This window comes from Bipolaris victoriae (assembly GCF_000527765.1).
Source record: "Bipolaris victoriae FI3 unplaced genomic scaffold scaffold_99, whole genome shotgun sequence".
Classification (NCBI taxonomy): Eukaryota; Fungi; Ascomycota; class Dothideomycetes; order Pleosporales; family Pleosporaceae; genus Bipolaris; species Bipolaris victoriae.
Genome location: NW_014575293.1, coordinates 87,259 through 108,687, shown reverse-complemented (window position 1 = coordinate 108,687; position 21,429 = coordinate 87,259). Strand labels below are relative to the sequence as shown.

Genomic DNA, 21,429 nt, shown 5'->3' with positions numbered 1-21,429 from the left:
ATAGTAGTAGTGCCAATGAGCTTTGGCAACCAATGAGCTGCAACCATCACTTGAGCACAAGAACAAACATATGCGAAGTTGTATTCAAGCAAAGAATGTATTTTGAGTACCCTAGCAAATACCAAAGGAAACATCTAATCGAGTACCATACAATACGCGATTTTCAAAAGAAACCCATCACAAAAGGAAACATAGAAAACCCCCCACATCCGTTAGGCGGCCCGCCCAGAAAAAAACGCCCACAATTCCAGATCCTACTATCCCGCACAAACCGTACTCTAGTCCCCTCTCCGCAAGCCATCTATGGCGCAACCAAAATCGGGCCCTCCAACTCCTCAATCATCATGCCCGTAAGAAAGCGACCCTCAGCATCCAGCGTATTAGGGTCCTTGAAGACACCAAACTTGAAATCGTGCCACTCCTTTGCGGTCCACTTCTTGCTGGACGTATCATTAAAGATACCGCCATCATTCATGCGCAAAAAGTAGGCCATGCTGTAACGGTCCTCAAGCTGCGTCTTGTGCAGGGGCACAACGCGGTGGACGACGCTAGCCAGCTTGCCACCAGAGAGGAAGCGTAGGCTGTCGCCTACATTGATGATAGCGTGGCCGGCGCGCGGCTCGATGAATTCCCAGCGGCGGCTCGTAAGCGAGAGGTACTGGAGGCCCCACTGGGCGGCGAGCAGGAAAGTCAGGGTGCCGACGTCGGTGTGCTTGTTGTGGCCGACGTTTTGGGGCTCGGCGGCGCTGGCGCCTTCGTGTTTGGGGTAGCGGAGCAGCCCGAGGGTGGAGAGGGATGGGCCTGGGTCGGCGTGGTGGGCCTCAAAGCGGGAGGCGCCGGTTAGGCCTAGTTGCGTGGAGAGGCGGGAGAGGATCATCAGGGTGATGGTGTGGGCGTGGTCGATGAAGGAGAAGAAGCAGTCTTCCTTTGCGCGGATGGAGGTGGTGAGGTCGGAGGATCCTTTGAGGAATTCTCGGCGCGAGAACTGGAAGGAGCAGGTCAGTCTGGATTTGCGTGCTAGGATGGGGTATGCTGTACCTTGAGGGATTCGTAGCCGTCTCTGGTCTTTGGGTTGGGGCCTGCTTCGGTGCCCATGGGCTCGTAGCTGGAAAGAAGGTCAGTGTCTGTATGGAGACTAAATCATTGTCTAAGTGTGTGCTTACCCAAAGTTATCACTGCCACGGGCATCGCGCATCTTGATGTCAAGAGGCTGGTTGAAGTATTGCGCAATGTTCTGGAGCATCTTCTTCCACAGATTGCATAGCTCAGGGTCGCTATTCAGATTGAGATAGAAGAACCCATGGGTTCTGCAAGCATTGAGCAAGTTCTTGCTCTCCTGAGCATCGTTGGCTCGAAGGCGATCGAGGTGAATAGTAGGCAAAGATTTGGAAACGATGATAGACTCGCTGATAGCCATTGTGAGAGAGAAATGAGATAGTGAAGATGCTTGATGGAGAAGCTGATGTTTGAATGAGTTGGATGTCGAGATAGCTGCGGCTTCAGTGAAGCTTATATCCTCAAAGACTGGCAGCAAGAGTTGACATTGCCTTGGGATCCTTCGTCAGGCGTCCCCTTTCCATAGTCACATTTCTCTTTGTTGAACGAAAGTCACCGCGGTGAAGCATTGGGAGAGTGAGTCTTGCCACGCGCTAGACTCTCCCGACCTCGACATGTTACACCACTAAGCTGGGGAAATTGCCAAAAACGGTCCGCGGAAAAGGACACAGCAGTGTTTCCTGAAGCGCTTCTACAGCTGGAGCGAATCCTCACCGTCCTCGAAGCAACTGCCGATGTCGGTCCACCCCATCGTGGCAAAGATGTAGAGGTTGAGGTTGGTCTGGAGTGTGCTCTTGTCGGCCTTAGCCGGTCTGCTGATGCCGTTGAGCCGCGGTGAAGGATGGTTGTCAGACGGTAGGGCAAGTGGAGCCGGTGTCCTGCATGTTACCATGCCTGCTACTCGATGGATGCCTTGGAAAGGCCCAGTCAGCATATGCAGGAGGTTAGAAAAAGAAACTAGATCAAAACGTGTATACACCAGGTAAGTACTCCTTGTACCACGAGCACTAAACTCCATATAGGCTCTTGCTAATTGTGGTCCACAGTGGTGCAGTACTGGCCATATGCCGCATATTCCAGATCCGTTCAGGCGCCCTCTGTGATTATTCTGCAGGAATGGTGCAATCTGTCGTACTTTCCCAATTAGTCGCAGCGTTGTATGGTGTTGATGCTCGTGATTGGTGGGGGAACAGTTGATATTACCCGGCCGCTAGCCTTCCTGTACACCACGCCAAGGGTAAGCCCATAGACGCAGGGCAACCCATCTGCATGAACTCTTACTTGTAACCGCTGACGCGGCCCGCTGCTGTAGATCTGGGGAAGGATTCGTCGTACAGCCGATGAATCTAGATCCTAAATTTAGGCGGGTAAGTGCTAGCAGTCCACTATCGGGCCATGCTAGTGGCACGCCTTTGTCTATCGTTTCAGACACGCTGATGGAGAAATGCAGTACACCACATGAACCGTTTTGTAGCAGAGCCCCACGTGCATCCTACTGCTACCATGAGAAGGCGATTCTGAGGGCATTGTCTCGAGGAAGTGTATACCGGTGAAGGATCCAGCCCAGATCCAGTAGTATGCCCCGAACCGTGCGGCTGAGCTGGCATGGTAGGTAGTCTTTCCTAGCTTCGGGTTTGATCATCTGTTTTGAAAGAATTTGGTTACAGCTGAGTGTTTCTTTGTAATGGCAGATTGTAACCTCCATTGGCGGTGAGCTGCTTCCAAAGTGCAGCTGACTTCTGCAGCTACACCCTTGCGACATTCCCTCGAATGCATGTATGTCCTTCAGTATCACGGCTTGTAGCGCCGGTTGGCGATATCGGCCAAGGGTCGGTCGAAGAGTCAACGGACATAGCGATATTTCGCCACGAGAAGGTAGTGCACTCGCGAGGTATAAAGCCTGGCAAACCAACCTGACACTGGATTCATTCTTCACTCATTGCTTGATAGTTACAATCCTACTTCTCGCACTCATCTCATAAAATAACTTATCTTTTATTCCCTCCATCAATTTCTCACAATTGCAGTCATGGTATGGAAATACCACGGTGTCTTTCGATTTCCATGTTAACAAGCGCAGGGCCTAAAAGTCAACGGTGTCAACGACGCCCTCCCCAAGGAAACCAAGCCCATTGAGAGTTTCGAGCAGCTTGCGAGGTTCGAGAGCCGAGATGCGCCTGTCGTAACTATGTTCAGCGGCGGCCTGGACAGCACCTATCTGCTCCTCCGTCTTCAACAGCTCGGCTTTACCAACATCCATGCCGTGGCAGTTGATGTTGGAGCGCCAGTTGAGGAGGAGAGCCTTACCAAGCACGCCGCCCATTTTGGCGCCAAGTTCAAGCTTCTTGACGGCCGCGAGGCATTTGTCAAGGAAGGTGTCATGCCCGCTATTCGCGCCCATGCCATGTATCTGGGCCTCTTCCCCGTCAGCAGCTCCCTTACCCGCCCTGTCATCGCGCGCCTCATCACCGACTACGCCAAAGAGGTCAGTGCTGGTTTGCTGCTCCATACAGCCAATCTATCGCAGAACAGTCTGCCTAGGCTTAACAACTGCATTCGCCGTCTTGGTTTCCCTGGACAGTTTGGTAGCCCATACCCGCACTCCGTCGTCTCGCGAGAGAGGAAGGCGGAAGAACTCAGCGTCGCCGGACTGACTATCATGTCCGAACGCAAGCTCAGTGGCGATGAGAATCTCTGGTGCCGAGAATTCGAAGATGGTCCTCTGGGTGACCCAGAAGGCTTCTGCATTCCAGAAGATGCTTACCAATGGACCCGACGCCACGAGGACCACCCACCTCAGAAGCTCACACTTCGGTTCGAGAATGGAAACCTCGTCTCAGTGGATGGCAACAAATTCCCTCTCATCGATGCCATCGCGTTCCTCAACAGAGAAGTCGGAAAGTTTGGTCTTGGCCGATTTGTCGGACTCGAGCCCCTGTCGACAGACGATAAGGCTCTGGAGATTCGTGAAGCGCCGGCCGCTGCGATCATCATGGACGCACTTCGCCATCTCGAGATTGCTACGCTCGAGACCAAGACGTTGGAGCTGAAGCAACAGCTGGAGCAGAAATGGGTTCGGGAAGCAATCGCCGGCCACTGGGGAGGCAAGTGCCATACCATGTGCGAGGTTGCTATTGAGAGCTCTTTGCAGGGCGTCAGCGGTAGCGTAGTATATGATATTGATCAATCGCGCTTCCTGCCCTGCTCCATTGTAGCGCAGAACCCCCGTTACATCCGGGATCGGGACCACTGGGAGCGCGCACAGCAGTCTCTCTGGCGAATCTGAACATGTCGCTAGGATGAGGGGGTGTTTGGGGAAACAAGGTCGTATTGAGTTGGTTCGTATTTTCTTAGGAGCAATTTTTTTAAATGACAAGCCTGTCGCATCGTCTCCTATTTGCATCTTGAGTGATCTTGATTGTTCTTTTTAGGTGGAATCTAATCTCACACTAACGGGCCGGTCCTGGTTCGCCGTAGACTATTCCCTCTTCGGACTAGACTCAGCGGAACACGTGGGGGTAAACGTTCCCAGGACCGTTCTGATCTCTTCATTTCTGACTTTGTCTCTAAGCTCGGCAATAGCCCCGATAAATCACCAGATCATTCAAGCTTAGATAGTATATGTTCAGAATGCAAGCTATGAGTGTGCATGATAAGGTGATAAGATGTCGGCACGAAAATGCCGATGTCGGGTCGGAGATGTCGGCATTTGAACTAGTAGTCGTTGATAACGTTGGGGTAATCTACTCTGGATCGGGGCGAACATCTTGAAGAAACTCGCTGTAACGGAAATTCGGCTGCATTCACTCAATCGTTTCCTTTGAAAAATAAACAGGCTTTCAGAAGTAGTCATTCAAGCTAGCTGAGCCCACCAGTCTTCGACCCCGGCTTGTAAGGAAACGTCTTGCGGTAATGGTTTGCAATATCTCTTCGCGTCGCTACCCAAACCCCTTCTTTCTGAGAAATGTACTTCATGAAATTTCGAAGACTTTCGGATCTTCCTGGCTTACCTGCTATCCTGGAATGCAAGGGTATCGTCATCATCTTCCCGCCTTCCCTGTATAGGCAGTCAAACGTGTCTTTCAGATACTGCTCATATACAGCGCCGGCTGAACTGACAAAACCTGGAAGCATATGGAACTTCCCATCATTGCCTTATCTCGGTGTTAGCTCGCGACTAAAACTTACAATATGACTCTTGCTTACAGTCGTAGTTATATGGCAGCATCAACAAGCCTTCTTTCTCTTCATCCGGGAGTGTTTTCTCCCATGGAAGATCGATCCAATAAGGAGAATCTTCATTATACACTTCGGAGGTATATAACATTTTGTGGCCCATCTCTTTCCACATGATAGGGAGTAAGCTAGCTGTATTCGGCGTACCTCTTCCAAAATATGCTCCAACCGGAAACTCTCCTATACACTGATCAGCTCAACTTCAGCAACAGTATTCGAAAACACATACCAGTAGCCGCCTCTAGCGCCTTGCACGTCTTCTTGATGTATGCTTTGTCTTCCTCAAGTGAATAATCCCATATATCCAACCACCTGTAGCCATGCGCGCCGATTTCATGGCCTTCCCTGACACACGCTTTGGCAAACGAGGGATTCCTTTCCATGGCTACAGAAATAGCCCATAGAGTCATGTTCCAGCCAAACTCTTTCATCAAGCGCAGTATGCGCCAAGAGCCGCATCGACTACCATACTCGTAGTCCTGCTCACCATTAAGATGCCGTTGCTCCCTCCCACCTCCCGATGGACCTTTTTCCCAGAGATAGGGTTCGCTGGTACCATCTCCATCCATAGGATTTCTCTCTCCACCTTCTTCATAGTTTAGAACAAACGAAATGGCTATTCGAGCTCCATTTGGCCATTGCGCATCATGGCCGTCTTCTCCAAAACCTGAATCAAGTTGTAAGTATTAGAGGTGCTATTACTGCAAATTTTCGCACCTTCAAAGTCTCGTGGCAGTTGTAGTGACTCTTCAACATGGGCCATGATGGATTAACTAGGGCGTTCCCAAAGACACTCGAAAATCAGAAGGTGAGGTGTTTTGGGATCCCTGATGTGGGATCGCATTATCTTTCTCCATATGTATCCAATTATCTAAAACCCGAGCCATCGTTATCTTTCTACAAACGGAAGCTGCTTGTCTACGGTCGTTGTTACTGGCAGGCTGGTTGATCGGGAGTAACGATTCCGATGATGGGCAACGCGACCCACCAACCCCGCATCATTGTTATCGTTCCTCTCAGAACATCGCCTAAATTCGTTTGTATCGTCTGGAGCACTAAGGTCCCTCCTAGAAGTGCTTTCTTATCAGGACATCTTCTAAGCAATATGTGTCAAATCCTATTTCGATTTAGCAATGTGTTAGTACACATCAAAAATTTTGAACGCGCATCACCGTTGTCGTTCTTCTTACTGGAAATTGATCTTGGGGACCATTCAAACAACTGAAAGAATTACAGATTTCTCAAATAGAAAGAAGCATGTCGGTGTTCTCACTGGATGCGAGCCATGGCAGCCCTATCACGACGGAAACCCTAGACAAGCTTTGCTCACAGCTCGGCATGTCAATAGATGGAAAAGAGAAGGAAGACTATCGACGCCTACTCGCGGTTTTCCATGATGCGAGTGAACAGCTGATGGCTATGGACGGTAGGCTGCAGAAAGACAATGAGTTGCAAGACTTGAGCTGAGCATTAATAGACTACGTCCCACATGTGGATGAAAATCGTTTTCCGAGAGAAAATGTACATTTTCCAGAGCAATCAGAAAACACTAATGGAGCGTGGGCGTGGAAGTGTAACATTATTGACAAGCTCGCTGACGGTAAAGGCAAGCTGCACGACAAGACTTTTGTTTTGAAGGACAACGTAGCTATCAAGGGCGTGCCTATGCTACTAGGCACCAACTTCATCAAAGACTACGTTCCAGATCTTGATGCAACAGTCACAACCCGTATCTTGGAATCCGGCGGACGTATCTTGGGGAAAGCTGTTTGCGAAAATCTATGTCACTCGGCAACAAGCCACTCCTCTGGTACTGGCATAGTCGAAAACCCATTCGCAAAAGGTTATAGTGCAGGGGGAAGTTCTAGCGGATCAGGAGTAATTGTCGCGCTAGGCGAAGCCGATGGAGCGATTGGTGCAGATCAAGGAGGAAGTATTCGTGTCCCAGCTGCCAATTGCGGCATCGTAGGTCTGAAGCCAACATTTGGACTCGTCCCATACACGGGATGTGGTAGCAATGAGCCAACCAACGACCACATCGGCCCCATGACACGCACCGTGTTCGAAAATGCTCTTCTCCTCGAAGCTATCGCAGGCAATGATGACATTGACGATCGCTCTTTCGCAGCACCACACCCCTCTAAGATCCCCCTTTACACTTCCATCGCCAACCTTCCCCTAGAAAAACCCCTCCAAGGCAGAAAATTTGCAATAATAACCGAATCCCTCTCCACACCCGCCATGGACAACCGCGTAGTCCAAACCTTCCTCGCCGCAGCCTCAAAATACAACTCACTAGGTGCGACCGTAACCCAAGTTTCCATCCCCCTGCACGCTAAAGGCGCCGCAATATGGACTGGCATTTCCAAAGTCGGAGGCTTCCTAAGCAAAACTAGCGGTCCATTTGGGCGTCGTACACATCAAATGCTTCCCCTGAACACCCTCTTCCAGCAAGCCGCAGCAGTCCCGGAAAGCTGGGATGAAGCCTATCCTTCTACTAAAAACGTTTACCTAAATGGACTATATGCAACACAACAGTTCCCGAATCTCCTTGCCAAAGCGACCAATCTATCCAGACAGCTGCGCGATGCGTATGATGCGGTGCTGAGCGAGTATGACTTGTTGCTTACGCCTACGCTACCGTATATAGCGACGAGCCATCCACCTGCTGATGCGACACCGCTGGAGCAGGTAGCGAAACAGGTTGGGTTGACGTCGAATACGGCACCATTTAATCAAAGTGGGCATCCAGCGCTTGCACTCCCCATTGGGTTCTTGGAAGTTTTGGAAGGGCCAGGTGTGCGGGATGGAGTTCGGTTGCCGGTTAGCATGCAGATTGTAGGGAAGTGGTGGGGAGAGATGGAAGTTTTGGAAGCGGCCTATGCGTGGGAAAGGGAGTGGGATTGGAGACATTGGTGAGGAGAAGAAGACGTTGGAACACTGGACTTTTATTGAAGTATGATATAAAATACTGTACTAGTGAAGGGAATGATGGAATGACTTTTGTCTTTGGAAAAACAACCCCCCCCCACGGTCGACCTTTGCATCCTGTTGTCCATCCCTAATTACTTACCGGTATGACATGATTCCTCGTCTCGACTGATCGTCTTCTCGATGCCCTTGTCCTCCTGCTGATGCATGAGTCCCTCATCCTTTATCAAGAAACACCCCATCAGGCACAGTACCATCAAAGGCACATTCACAATAAAAACCGTCCGACTAGCCGTCGCATATGCCTTCAGAATGAGCCGAATCTGCCTATCATCCATTGTCTCGAACGGCGGCGTGTCATACGAGCTAAGCATCAGGGGACGAAACTCGACCGGCATAGCATTATACAACGAGCTCTGGAGTGTCGCCGCTGAAACTGCCAGACCGACTGCGCCGCCAAGACTCCTGATGAAGTTGCGGTTGGAGATGACGATTGCACGATGAGCTTTTGAACAGTGTGCTTGTAGCGCGACGAGCACGGGTTGAAAAACTGCGCCAACACCAGTGCCCTGAATAGCGAGGATGAGTGCGATAGCCCACAGTGGCGTGTCCAGGGAGAAGATGCATGTTAGTCCTACGCCGAGGGTCCACAAGAAAAAACCGGTCCAGATGACTTCGCCGTAGCGTCCGGAGCGTGACATGTACTGGCCCGAAGCGATGGAAGAAAGCGTCTGCGAAGCGAAAATGGGGAGCATGAGGCAAGCGGAGGTGATGGGAGAGAGGCGGCGTGCGTTTTGCATGAAGAGGGGGAGGTAGTAAGTTTGCGAGTAGGCGACCATTCCGAAGAGGAAGTTTTGGATCAGCATGACGGATACGGGACCGGATTTGAAGAGAGTTACTAGAGCGATAAACAGGAAAATTAGTAAGTCATATGAAAAGGGTGTTCGGGAAGGGAACAAACGTACGCGGCATCATAGGCAGCACCGCTACCCTGTGCTCAATGTACACGAAAACGAGCACACAGCACCCCCCAAGCACCAGCATGGAAATCACCATCGGCGAATTCCACTCGAAATAATCTCCACCCCCCGCAATCGGGATAAGCAGCAGCAACAGCGCCGCACTTCCGAAAAATATGCCCCCATAATCAATCCTCTTCATGACCGTCTTGACATCCGCCCTGGGCTGATCCACCGGCGTCGGCAGCACAAACAAGCACAAAACCCCGCAAAGCGCCGCAATAGGACTCAGCATCCAGAAGAACCCTCTCCACGTACTCTTTTGCACAAACGCCGCTGCGATAAACGGGCCAGCCATGTTGCCAATCCCAACACACGCCCCAATCATACCCTGCCACTTCCCCCGCTCTTTCAACGTAACGATATCGGACACGATCATCGAGGAGAGCGACACGACGCCCCCGTTCGCCACACCGGATACCGCGCGGAATACGTAAAGCATTTTTGCGTTGAGAGCGAGACCGCAGAGGAGAGAGGAGATGGAGAGGAGGGCTAGGGCGGTTAAGAGAACGGATTTTCGACCTGTACACCACAACGTCAGTCCACATTATCTTCTCTCTCTTCCTTTCCTCGAGAGCACAAACGTAGTTGGAAGTAGAAAGAGCGCAAGAAACGTACCGAATAAATCACTCATCCGTCCATACAGGACATGGAAAATCGTATTCGCAATCAGCGCGCTCGTGCCGGCCCAGCTAATCGTGTCTTCGGCGTCAAGTTCGCGGCCGATGGTCGAGAGCGCGACACCGATGCCTGTCTGGTCGATGAAGCAGACGACGTGCGAGATGGCGAGGACGGAGAAGACGATGAGGAGTTTTTTGCGGGGGAGGTGGTTGATTTGGTGGAGGATGATTGCGTCGGCGGCGGTTCGTCGCTCAGCTATTGTGGCGGGTGCTGCTGTCCGCGACGGCATTTTGAGGGTCGTTTGTAGAAAGGGGGAGGATTGGGGTTTCCGCTGTGGAGGGCGGTGATGGGGAGACAGTTGCCGAGTTGAGGGCGTGGTGGTTGTTCACTCATTAATGTGGGTGTGGTTTTGCTTGAGATGGGCGGTGCGGTGCGTGAAGGATAGTAGATTTCCTGATTGCCTTTCAAAACCGAGATAGCAGTGTGCGGCATTATTCTATACTTTCTAGGAAGATAGTTGTGAAGACTGTGTTTGGTTCAGCTTCGGGCGGTGGCATTCGAATGCGTAGCAATGATAGGGTAGCTACAAGTCCCTTCATTTTGGTTCGCCCAGTGGTATTGGATGGATCTCAAGAAGATGGTTCAGGGTTCTTCGGATCATCGCTTTGAAAAGAACAGCATGTGAGGAGTCGCGCCCAGTCTATCCTAATTGGCATGAGACCCGCAAGAATCGTTCTTGGTGGGGAAGTCGCATAGTTATTCACTGAGGGTGCGACAATTACAGATTCGTTGAAAATTTCTCCCATAGTTTATCAGACATATACATCAACAAACGTTAGCGAACCAGAGGTAGAAAACATGGAGTCTATTCCGATTTTCTAGAGGTACTCGAAACTGCATCGTGGCAAATCAGCAGTAGGTGTACATCGGTATTGTCTTTAGGCACCTAGAACAGAGATATCATAGTCCAACAGACGAGAAGATTATCATTCCAGAGATAAAAGCTTATTGACGTCGACTTGACATATCCAGACGATTCCCGAATTGATAACGATGGCAATAGTATTCCCCGACACAATCATTTGTCCTGGCCAGACCACACGTCGTGGCCGATATTCAGGAGGTATCCGAGCAACGAGCTTTGAATCACATGTTATCCACTCTGTATTGTGACTTAGCCCAATGCCGTGATATCGAGGAATGCAAGGCTCCAAATCATTTGAGGGTAACGATACGCCTAAAGCAGCGCTAATATCGATAGTGCCAATGCCGATATGAAGATACGGCCCAGTTGTTTCAAATGTCATATGTAAGATCCATGTATCAGTTTCGTAAGTCTGAAGGCAGACACCGTGCTTTAAATCCCAAATCTTCACTGTATGGTCGGCTGATCCAGATGCAAGAAACGCCGAGTCAAAGGAGAAAGCTATTGAGAGGACCATATTACTATGACCTTCCAGCGTCTGGAGTCTCTTACTATTGTTAGTGTTCCAAATATGAATTATGAAGCTTCGAGATGCCATTGCTAGCTGTTCCGAGTCGTGGGACATGGCTACCGATCCGATATGATTTTTTTCAGCCCATGTATCATGACAGGCGAAGTTTCGGATGCACTTGCCACTGCTCAGATCCCACAGCTTACTAGTACAACCCTCTGAGGTTGAGGATTCCGACGCCAGCCAGGCAGAGTTGTGTGAGAATACTAAATCGCGGACAGGATAGTTGTTGAGTATTTTTCGAAGACATTGACCGTTACTTAGGTCCCATATTATGATTGTTCCGTCATTTGATCCAGATCCTAGCAAGTTTGAGTCATGAGAAAAGGCAATTGAGAGGATCGCAGAATGGTAGACCTCCCACATAGTGGCCTCATGATCAAGGCGCGTGAGGGTTTGTAGAAACTTTCCACTACTCACGTGCCAGATTTTGATTGTGGCGTTGCTGTATGCGCATGCTAGTAGTGCCGAGTCAGGAGAAAGGACTATTGATATAGCTTCACCACTATGTTCCCTTGAGTTCTGAAGGCACAAAGTACTACTTGCATCCCAGATTTTGATTGTGTCGTCGGATGACCCAGATACCAGATAAATTGAGTCGTGAGAGAAGGCTACTGAATTAACATCTTCAGTATGACCTTTATATGTTCGAAGACACTCTCCAGTGATCGCATCCCAGAGCTCGATAGTACCGTTGCTTGATCCAGATATTAACTGGGTCGAGTTGCGATTGAAATTGACCGAACGAATGTCATCAATATGCCCGCTGAGTGTCGCCAGCCACTCGCCAGTGTCCAAATCCAAGATTGAAATGGTTTTTTCTTCAGATTCCCATGTGCTCAACGCAATTCTAGCACAATCATGCGAGAAGAATACTGATTTTAAGTCGTTGCCAGCATCTCCAAAGGTCTTTAGAAGTTTGCCTTCGTTTAGGTCCCAGACCCTTACTTCCATCGCTGTGCCCTTCACACATACTGATACTAATCGGGTAGAGCCGTGAGAGAAGGCTACTAAGCTAACTTCATAGCCATGATCAAATGTCTGGATACAATCTCCACTGTATGAGTTCCAGATCTTGACAGTGGAGTCAAGTGATCCGGAGGCAACCCATGAGGAATCACAAGAGAAGGCCACTGAGTTGATACGTTCGTTATGGCCTCTTAGTGTTAGAAGACAGATGCCGCTGTTGCTATCCCATATCCTTATCGTGGTATCAAATGACCCTGAGGCGACTCGTGACGAGTCATGGGAGAAGGCCACCGATGTCACAAGAGTGGTATGGCCTTTCAGTGTGAGAAGGCTGGCGCCGCTGCTGGCGTCCCAGACCCTGACCGTGCTATCATAGGACCCAGATATGACACGCGACGAGTCATGAGAGAAGGCTACTGAGGAGACAGGACCTTCATGTCCCTCAAGCGTTTGTACACATTCGCTCCAGGTGCTTGACATGGCTGTTGTGATCGAAATACATTCAGCTGCTTCATGATGGTAAGCCTTTCTGATGAGACTGTCTGTTGGGCTGAATAATAACGCAGATATGTATGCTTGGAGGGGGCCAAGTTCAATCGTTTGCTTGTGATACATAATAAAACGATAGGCATCATATACAAGCTGAGTGAAGAGAGTTGCCTCTCCATGTTCCTGGCTACGATCAGTATAGAATCTATACATATCAGAGCTGTTTAGTGCAGACATACCCGTGCTAATATATGCAGCTTGTTAACCGAAACTACTCCGTACGACATACTATTACAAAGACTGAGGGATTCTAGCCAGTATAGAAAGGTTTTTTTCAGAAACCCATCAATAATCCCTCCATCTCGCAGGTGTTCTGGATCAGACGTGGAAGGTGCAGACTTTAATTCGCATAGATGGTCGATCCAGTAAACACAGGAATAAGAGACTGCTGCCAATGGGTCCGGTGTAGGCTTCTTAACGTCTTCGATCAGCGTGCCTATTACTTTCAGTCCGTAAATGTCCCTTTTTAGGGTTGTTGACATGACTTGAAGTGATCTGGCAAAGATGGTATGATGAATAGCTTTTTGTCCAACTGGGAAAATTTCCTGGGAAGCCTTGGTAAGAAGAAAGTCTTTGGCTGACTGGTGCACAAAATGCAAAGTCTGTTCTCGCAAAGTGAGAAAGGAGCCACAAAGACCGATGATCTCTCGTAACTCTGCGTCACTAGTCGCATCTTCGAGTGGCGCGACAAGCGTTACAACCTCTTTAAGCGTGATAGGCCGGTAGACGAGCGTGACTGCAGCCAGCACATGTTTGCAGAGTTCAGCATCGTCCTTCCTACTAATATGTTGCAGCATTCGTTCGTATAGGGCATCTAATCCAGGTGGAAACAACTGTAATTTCCTCAGGACATTCCGCCTCGCTGTCACTTCAAGATGCTGGCACACCAGCGCTACCCAGAGAAATGTGTCGTTCGCATTCAGCGCTAGATGATCTAGCACGGCGCGCCGGGTCCCCTTGTCGTAATTGTTCTGCTTCGCAAGTTCAAAAACCCTCTGCTCAATGAAAACTCGGACCGCCTTAGAAACAGAAGTCAGATTTAGCTCGAGGCTCAACCTGATTTTGGGGCCAGCTTGCTCTAGGCGTTCTTCGATTTCTGGCCAGTTGCGGCTAGAAACAATCCACTTGACGCGGGAGGCAGAAGAATTCTTTATGATAAAATCAAGAAGCTTTGGTAAGTCGGTAACACACTCGTCTAACGCATCGATGATCAGGTAAGTAGTGGGAAGAAGGTCCGGGTTCTGTAGCACATCCGTAAAAATGTCTTCCAAGGTAATCCATGCGTTTACGTCCTCAAACATTGCTCTGCCTATGTGATCGTACTTTTTACGCACACAAGACACGAGTGATAGCTGCTGGCTCACAAGCGAGTACAACAATCCACGTAGCACAGCTGTAGCGCTATTAATCCGCGGGTCATTGGCCTGGCAGAAGAAGTAAGACACTGTCGTTGCGTTCCTAATTGGGGTAGACGTCTCCAATTCGTCAATGATGCCACAGAGCAACATCGTCTTGCCTTTGCCAGGGTCACCCTTGACCCATAACACCCGGCTCTCCGGGTCTGCGTGCCAATGCGTGTAACTAGCATTGTGAAAGACCCAATTGTACGCATCTTTCAACAGGCCGCCCTTCATCTCCTCAATGCGCTGCTTGTCTTTCCGCGAATCTGTGCCACATAAGTCTTGAATACATCGGGTCGATTTGTCGATCTCGTCGTGGAGTCGCCTAAACGCTCCCTCAACACCTTCGCCATAACATGGTGCCAGATCAACGTCAAAAACACCCGCTAGGGAATATGCTTTGTCTTCTGGACATGTAGTATGCCGGTATTCAATCCACCGCAACCGCTCACTGACGCTGAATTGAGACAATGCACCTCCTTGCAGCGCTCGATGCGGGATCCCAGTAGCCTCGTGCACTTGTTGTATTAGCGACTTCCTATCGCCCAACCTCTCCCATTCTCGTGAGAAGAACTCAACCGATCTGGGTGCGAGGAGCTCCTGAAGTGTCCAGCCTCGAGTGAACCATTCGCTTTTTTGGACTTCGGATTCCTGCGGGCTGCATGCTAGGGTAGTGCCCAAAGGTGGGCTCGAGACATCAGACAAAAAGGCATAACATCGAGCCGAGTCCCGGTACCAGCGAAACATGGACAGGATAGCCAGCGACAGCTCAGCCTTGTTTGCCTTGTTAATGCAGCAAGTATCGACCCAGAAATACTGCAAGCCATCTCGCTGTGCTTGTTTCCCGCAGAGACGAATCTTTTCATAGCCGAGCTTTTCTTCGCCCATGTTCCTTTGCAAATCTTCGAAGGTTACCTCTGTCCCTTCCGCCCACCTGTGCGAAAGTATCGCATACGGCGGTTTACTGTCTTCGTCGAACTCGGCGAAAGAGAAGTCTCCATTTTCTTCAACCTTGAGAAGACGCATGCCTTTGAAGGAAAACAAGCACGGCGCATGTAGTAGGAACGAATTGCAGGAGTCTCAACGCGGTAGCCTAGTAGCAAGAGCGTGCGGTGGTGAGTCTACTATCTGGCAAGACCTTCACACCCTCCTCAACATCGATGGGAAAAGATAGGACACAAATATTCCGCGCTATGCTGTCACAATGAGATATGCAGGCTGTGATAGCGCTTTTGAGCTGGGGTGGGGTTGTACTGTTGTGTTCAACTAACGTAAATATAGTGAGGTTATCGTATTGCACTTCAGGCGGGGTACTACGTAGGCACAGCCGAATGCATGTGGATACAAGGCTGTGATACGCTCCAATTGGGCGAGACATTGAAGACATGCGAGACGCCCAAGTCGTACGAAGTCCTCAATGACATGTGTGGTGTCAAAGCGTGTCAAGTTGCTTTAGAGTAGCTTTTGGCTCTTATGTACGTACATACATAGTAGCGTCAACCCACGTGACTGTAGGTACGTGAGTATCGTGAAAGTGCATCTACACCCATCACGGTAATCCAGATATCCCATTTTTACAACAAATCCATTGCTAGCATAAAGCAATGGAATAGAAGATTCGAACGACATGACATGAACTTATTCGAGCTATCTATTCCTCATTGTATCTTGAGATATACACTCTACCGCCCCCACAAACGGGCGAGTCACACGTGTACAAGAACGACTTGGATACATGCATGAGATAGTAAACTCCCTCATTGCTACCACCTTCCTTGGTAGGCCGCGGGTGAAAACCACAGCAACACTTATTTCCTTGGACGCCCAGCTAAACAAAATCCAAAACTACCTTTTTGCCGCAAACAAACATACTGACTGACGCAACTATGGTATCTAACAACAGAGTGAAACAAATATCGGTCTCGAAACGCCATTTTGTGCCAGGCACGGAGTAGTCTTGATATTGTATGAGGTCAAGACATATATAGAGCAGAATCTTAGGCACGAGCGCGACCGCTGCGCCGAACAATGGGTGTACCATTGGCAGTTGGGCTTGACGGGACTGCCGCTGCAGTTCCATTTGCCTTGGCCCTCGTTGCTCTGGCTTTCGTTGCGCTCTTTGCTGATTTGGGTGGTGTGTCCTCTTTGACCGGCTCAGCAGCTTTGCGCTTTTGAGCAGGAGAAGACTTGACACCGTTGGTCTTGTCCGCAGCCTTGCCTCTGGCTGATTTTCTGACCGGCGCGGGTTCGGGTTCAGGCTCGGCTTCTGAAGAAGGCTCGGATGCCTCCGCAGTGGCTTCAGCTTCCTGTTCAGCCGGTGTCTCTGTATCAGCCATCTCCACATCTTCTTCAGGTGCGGGACTTGACCTGTCCTCGGCTTCTTCGTCCTCAGAAGCATCCGCATCTTCTTCTTCGACTTCTTCAGTACCAGCCTCGGCGTCTTCATCGTCACTTGAGACCTCAACGTAGCTCTTGTGCACAGTGCTCCGCCGATCGCTCTTCCTACGGGGGCCGCTTGATGGAGCGACACCACCATCAACGTCGCTTGCATCATCATCGTCACCGCTTCTCCTCTTCTTCTTGGGTGTTTTCACAGGTCGATCTGCCTTGGCCTTCTTCTCTTTGATAGGCCGGTCACCCTTGGCCTTCTTGCGTGGCTTCTCTGCACCCTCCGAAGCCTTCCGCTTCTTATTTCGAATGTATTTTCGCACAAGGGGATCGAGCTCGTCCACCAAGTCTTCTCCGATCCATGTCTTCATTGCAATTTCCTGTGCCCGCTCATGACTTTCGAGAGGTCGGAAGATTCCAGATGGGAGCTTCATCTTTCCTGGGTATAATTGCATGGTCCAATTGTTTTGCTCTTCCCATGAGCGGATCAGGGCTTGTGCCAAATCAGACAGGATGTACAGATTCTCATCAGCCTGTCGTGAAGGCGAAATTCCGTCTGCAACGCCTTTGACACGTTGAGCAACGTGGAAGATGAGAGGCAAATTTTCTTCGGTCGCCACGCACTTTAGATAGTACAAGATGTACTCCGACATGAGCTTCAGTGTATCATCTTCGGTGTCAAAATCTGGGTGGTGGGCGAGTAAACTCAACAATCTCGCAAACACCGACTCTAAAACAGTTTCTTTTCGTGCAGCAAAGGCAGCGCGACGTGCACGGATCCAGGTCATTGTGCCGTTTTTGATGTTCTTGTCCGGATCGTGCGCGAGGAAAAAGAGTATGGTGTAGAAGCGGGGAGGAAGACGACCTTGGCCAAGGTACTTCATCAGCTTGTCAGCAAAGCCTTTGCGTACCTGGGTACAAGGGTCGTGCGTCACAAGAGCCAGTTGAACAAAGTTCGCAGGTGTCAAGAAGGGGTCGAGCCGTTTATGACAAGAAAGCTTGAGCAGAGAGTTGGCTGCAAGGAGGCGCTGACGCGACTTGTGTGCAGCCGGAGTGCTGTCGTCGGTGGATCCTTCACCATTGTTCTGCACAAAGCGGTTCAGTAGCGTGTATGTATCCTGCACAGCCTCCTTGGAGGTCGCTTCGGCAGGTAACGAGCGCAGTCGGTTGACAAGAATCTTGATGGCCCAGGACCGACCTTGAATATCGGCATCGGGTGTTTCCATCCATTCGGCATCAGCTTCGGCGGATGTTGCGTGTGGTTTTTGAAGGACTTCCTGAATCGCAACTTCAATCACTGCATCCATCTCATCTTCACAATCTGACTGGGCAAGCAGAACTAATTGGCTGAGCGCAGCCAGCTTTGTAAGCCAATGTGCACCACCATATTCAAAGCCTTTGATGCTCTTGGTAAGAATCTCTTTTGCGTGCATTTCCTTCTTATCGTCGCTGTTCATGATGATGGTGATTGCATGTTTGGCAGCCTGTGGAGGTGTGCCGTAGAATGCAAAGTTCAAGAAACTCTGCACCAATTTTCGGCTATCTTTACCGTTCATGGGAATGTCCGTGGGAAATTTCCTTGCAAATGCGGCACAAGCCTTGAGGTCGTCCACAGCACCAGGAGGATTCGGTTTGGTCGCGGTTGGTGCTTCGCTCTCAAGTGTCTTGCATAGATCTTTCACGTGAGTGGAAAACACCTTGGGATGCTTCGTAGAGATCTCCTTTAGAAGTTCATGAGCAGTGGCACCGAGGCCCTTGTTGTCGGTTCTAGTGAACTCAATCACAGCCGGGACATGGCTCTTGTTGTAACACAATAGGCTAACACGATAGAGGAGCGGGGTGAGGGTGTCAAGCAGAGATGCACCAGGTCCATCCTCGATCCTCTTCCTGAGCTCTTTGATCGACCTGTAAACCTTGCGGTAGTCACTGGCTGGGTCCATGCAAAAGCGTATGAGGGCATAGGCGCGGCGATCATGGGTCTTGGCAAACTTCCAAAGATCGTCCCTGACCCTAGTCGAGTCCGGAAGTGTCTTTGCGTAGTAGGTAATGAGGCCTTCGAGGTTGGTTGTGACATCCTTTCCGCTCTTATCAGTCACGCCGCCATTGTATTCTTCACACAACTTCAGGAAATGCTCCATGTACTTTGCGCCTGGGCCTTGGTTTCCTTGCTTGGCAAAGAAAACCTTTTTGGCCTTTTCTTCAAGCCCGTTGACAAGGACGAGTTGCCTCTCGGTCCGAATTTTGTCCAAGTCTGCTTCCGTGTAATTTTGTTCGTTTGCTGTTTGGCTATCCTTGACCACCTGTGAGTTGGGCGCCGCCTTTGCTTTTAGAGGCGGGTATCCCAGAGGGAGCAATGAATCATACAACGCCAAGTCGACTTGGACGTTGATTTCAAGATCGTTTACGTAGCAAGCCTCGAGAATGCGTGAAGGGATAGGACCCAAGAGTGACTTGATAATTTCGTCGCCCTCGGCAATGGCACCAGCCGCCACGCCCCAAATCCTACCAAGCAGTTTCATGGACTCTGAGTGAATGACGCTCTTTTTGTCCTTGACACGATCTGCGAGGTTGGAAAGGATAGAGCCAGTTTCGGCCATGCCGCCGTTGCTACCTAGTTTGCGAACGATGTCATTGAACTCAAAGTGCGCAACTGCCTTGACGGCCGCTAACCGCACCTTTTCGTCACTGTCAATCAAACAATCAGCAAAATGTTTGAGCAGTTTTTGCTCTTCTTCGAGATCAAGACCAATGCCTCCAGCTGATGTCATTAAAATGCGGCCAATGCCGGTAGTCCATGATGCGCGTATAACGGCCGATTTGTCGTTTTTGCGCTGAAGGAATGAATGATATGCAACGGGGTATTGTGTAGGAAATGAGTTGATGGAAACAGGAGTCGTGAGATAATCAAAAGGTCGCACAGACTCTGTTCGCGACAGACTTTGGGAGGGGTATGCGACCGGATCGAGGTCGGGTGGAGGAGGAGGGCCTGCCGCGCCAATTCCCGAAATCATGTCACCAAAGGTCTCGGTCGCAAGCTGACGAAGCTGCACGTTCTCTGTGGCGAGCTCATCCTGTAAGTGCGGGATGATGTCCTGGAGGACACCCGGGCAGCATTTCCACAGCTCGCGCAGTAGGCGATGCGCTTTGTGCGCCTCATTCAAGTCCTCCTCGGAAGGGCCCTTTGGTAAGTCGTCATCAGCGTCATGGACTTTGTATGTTGTGCCAGAGTTTGTGAAGTCGACTATGACGGAACTGAAATAGTTGCCAATCAGGCGCGCCATCTTGTCGGGAAACGAGTTGCAGACGTTCTTGGCCATGTTGTATGCGGGCGGAGCCTCTTTGCGACGCAGCGTCGATTGCTTAGCATCCACTTGGATGCTCTTCTTGCCCTTTGAAGCGCCGAGAGTAATGGGGTCTGCCCAGAGGAACTGTGCGACTATGACATCGACAACATCGTGGGTTACTGATGGGGCCTCGTCTATGATGGTGGAAAGGACCTCGGTCATGTTATGCTCAATGTTCTTGCTCAGGTCCTCGGCTTTGGAGGGGCCAGACAGAACATCGAAGCAGGTGGTGAAAAGGGCCGAGGTGAGCTGGTCAGAGCCCGGGATCTCGTTAATGAGCAGAATGCTCTTCCATTCGGCAAGCGAGCGCAGAATGTACATGTGCTGGCTGTTGTATGGGTGCGAGGGGTCGGCGAGGAGGGGAAGAAGCTTGTGAATAATGACGGAGAAGATTTCCTGGGGAATCTATCAGCATATGGGAGGGCCGTGGGGGCAAGGATGGTGTACCTTGAGCTTGGATGCGGGATATGGCGCATCAGGCGCAAACAGCTTGAGCATGTCGACGATGCAGCACACGGTCCAAGCGCGCACGCCATTGTCCTTGTGCTGCAGTAGGCTGTGATGGGCGAGCGACTCGGCGACGGGCATGAGCGAGTCGCGGTGGGCCTCTTCCTGGTCGATGGTGCGCAGTTCATCGAGAAGTGCCTTTAGTCGCGTCAAGAGGTCGCTGACGCCCACTGGCTTGCCTGGGCGGCCAACCAAGGGCTGCTTAAAGCGGAGCTTCTTGAGGCCATGCTGCTCCTGCTCCTCCTGCTGCTGCTCCTCTTCCTGTTGCTCCTCCTCTTGGACAGCTTCAGCTGCAGCGGCTGCGCTCCGCCGACTGCGAGGCGCCATGTCGCGTGGCTGCGCGTACAATTCAGAGGGTTTGGACAATGGTGTGCGCCTTCACAAGAGGGGCCTAATTGGGCGCGTCAAACCGAGCCAGGATGTGTGGGTGGGCGTGGCCGTGGTGGAGCAGGCTGGCGACGCGGTCGTGGTGGTGGTTGATAATGATGTATTAGTAGCGTGACGTGACGAGGTGGTCGAGGGGAACCGGGGCTGCTGCGACTTTCTGAGCAGTGACGCGCTAGCCATTGGCTAGTCCGGTGGGACGCGACGCACCACCCACTCTTGTCTAGTCCTGCCTTTACACTACACATCACCCTGCCTACCTATACCTGGCCCATAATTTCATTCATTGTCAAAACCACACGCCCCGCATCCACAACAATCATCGCAGCGGATAGATATACGGAGTAGCCTGCCCTTTCTGGCTGTCTCGATATGCTTGGCTGGCATATTCACCACACTGCACTTTTCTGAGTCTGCCATTCTCTTCACTTGGCAGCCAAAGCCGGTAGACCATCTGATCAGCACTCCTCTTGCATTTGCTGCATACCCAACCACGGTTGCTTCTTCCTCCCAAAATTCAATAAACAGA

At 50.6% G+C, this 21,429-nt stretch overlaps 7 protein-coding genes across 7 annotated transcripts; 2 read left to right on the top strand and 5 right to left on the bottom strand.

Moving 5' to 3' along the window:
- Positions 1 to 301: 301 nt before the first annotated feature.
- COCVIDRAFT_109144 (hypothetical protein) lies at positions 302 to 1,417 on the bottom strand (the record flags this gene model as incomplete). Its single annotated transcript, XM_014697415.1, has 3 exons — positions 302 to 985; positions 1,039 to 1,105; positions 1,164 to 1,417. The coding sequence occupies 3 exons, from the start codon at positions 1,415 to 1,417 to the stop codon at positions 302 to 304; spliced, it is 1,005 nt and encodes a 334-aa protein (XP_014552901.1).
- A 1,668-nt stretch (positions 1,418 to 3,085) lies between these two features.
- On the top strand, positions 3,086 to 4,342 carry COCVIDRAFT_19147 (hypothetical protein; the record flags this gene model as incomplete). The annotated part of the gene is made up of 2 exons (XM_014697378.1): positions 3,086 to 3,088; positions 3,137 to 4,342. The coding sequence occupies 2 exons, from the start codon at positions 3,086 to 3,088 to the stop codon at positions 4,340 to 4,342; spliced, it is 1,209 nt and encodes a 402-aa protein (XP_014552864.1).
- Positions 4,343 to 4,914: 572 nt separating this feature from the next.
- COCVIDRAFT_109169 (carbohydrate esterase family 4 protein) lies at positions 4,915 to 6,055 on the bottom strand (the record flags this gene model as incomplete). The annotated part of the gene is made up of 4 exons (XM_014697414.1): positions 4,915 to 5,210; positions 5,263 to 5,472; positions 5,522 to 5,959; positions 6,010 to 6,055. 4 exons carry the CDS (start codon positions 6,053 to 6,055, stop codon positions 4,915 to 4,917), a joined length of 990 nt encoding a protein of 329 aa, XP_014552900.1.
- Positions 6,056 to 6,549: 494 nt separating this feature from the next.
- COCVIDRAFT_109160 (hypothetical protein) lies at positions 6,550 to 8,211 on the top strand (the record flags this gene model as incomplete). The annotated part of the gene is made up of 2 exons (XM_014697413.1): positions 6,550 to 6,718; positions 6,770 to 8,211. The coding sequence occupies 2 exons, from the start codon at positions 6,550 to 6,552 to the stop codon at positions 8,209 to 8,211; spliced, it is 1,611 nt and encodes a 536-aa protein (XP_014552899.1).
- A 146-nt stretch (positions 8,212 to 8,357) lies between these two features.
- Positions 8,358 to 10,152, bottom strand: COCVIDRAFT_109103 (hypothetical protein; the record flags this gene model as incomplete). Its single annotated transcript, XM_014697412.1, has 3 exons — positions 8,358 to 9,121; positions 9,189 to 9,764; positions 9,861 to 10,152. 3 exons carry the CDS (start codon positions 10,150 to 10,152, stop codon positions 8,358 to 8,360), a joined length of 1,632 nt encoding a protein of 543 aa, XP_014552898.1.
- Positions 10,153 to 10,849: 697 nt separating this feature from the next.
- Positions 10,850 to 15,303, bottom strand: COCVIDRAFT_109181 (hypothetical protein; the record flags this gene model as incomplete). The annotated part of the gene is made up of 2 exons (XM_014697411.1): positions 10,850 to 13,000; positions 13,057 to 15,303. The coding sequence occupies 2 exons, from the start codon at positions 15,301 to 15,303 to the stop codon at positions 10,850 to 10,852; spliced, it is 4,398 nt and encodes a 1,465-aa protein (XP_014552897.1).
- A 971-nt stretch (positions 15,304 to 16,274) lies between these two features.
- Positions 16,275 to 20,843, bottom strand: COCVIDRAFT_29823 (hypothetical protein; the record flags this gene model as incomplete). The annotated part of the gene is made up of 2 exons (XM_014697410.1): positions 16,275 to 20,405; positions 20,457 to 20,843. The coding sequence occupies 2 exons, from the start codon at positions 20,841 to 20,843 to the stop codon at positions 16,275 to 16,277; spliced, it is 4,518 nt and encodes a 1,505-aa protein (XP_014552896.1).
- Between the last annotated feature and the right edge of the window lie 586 nt (positions 20,844 to 21,429).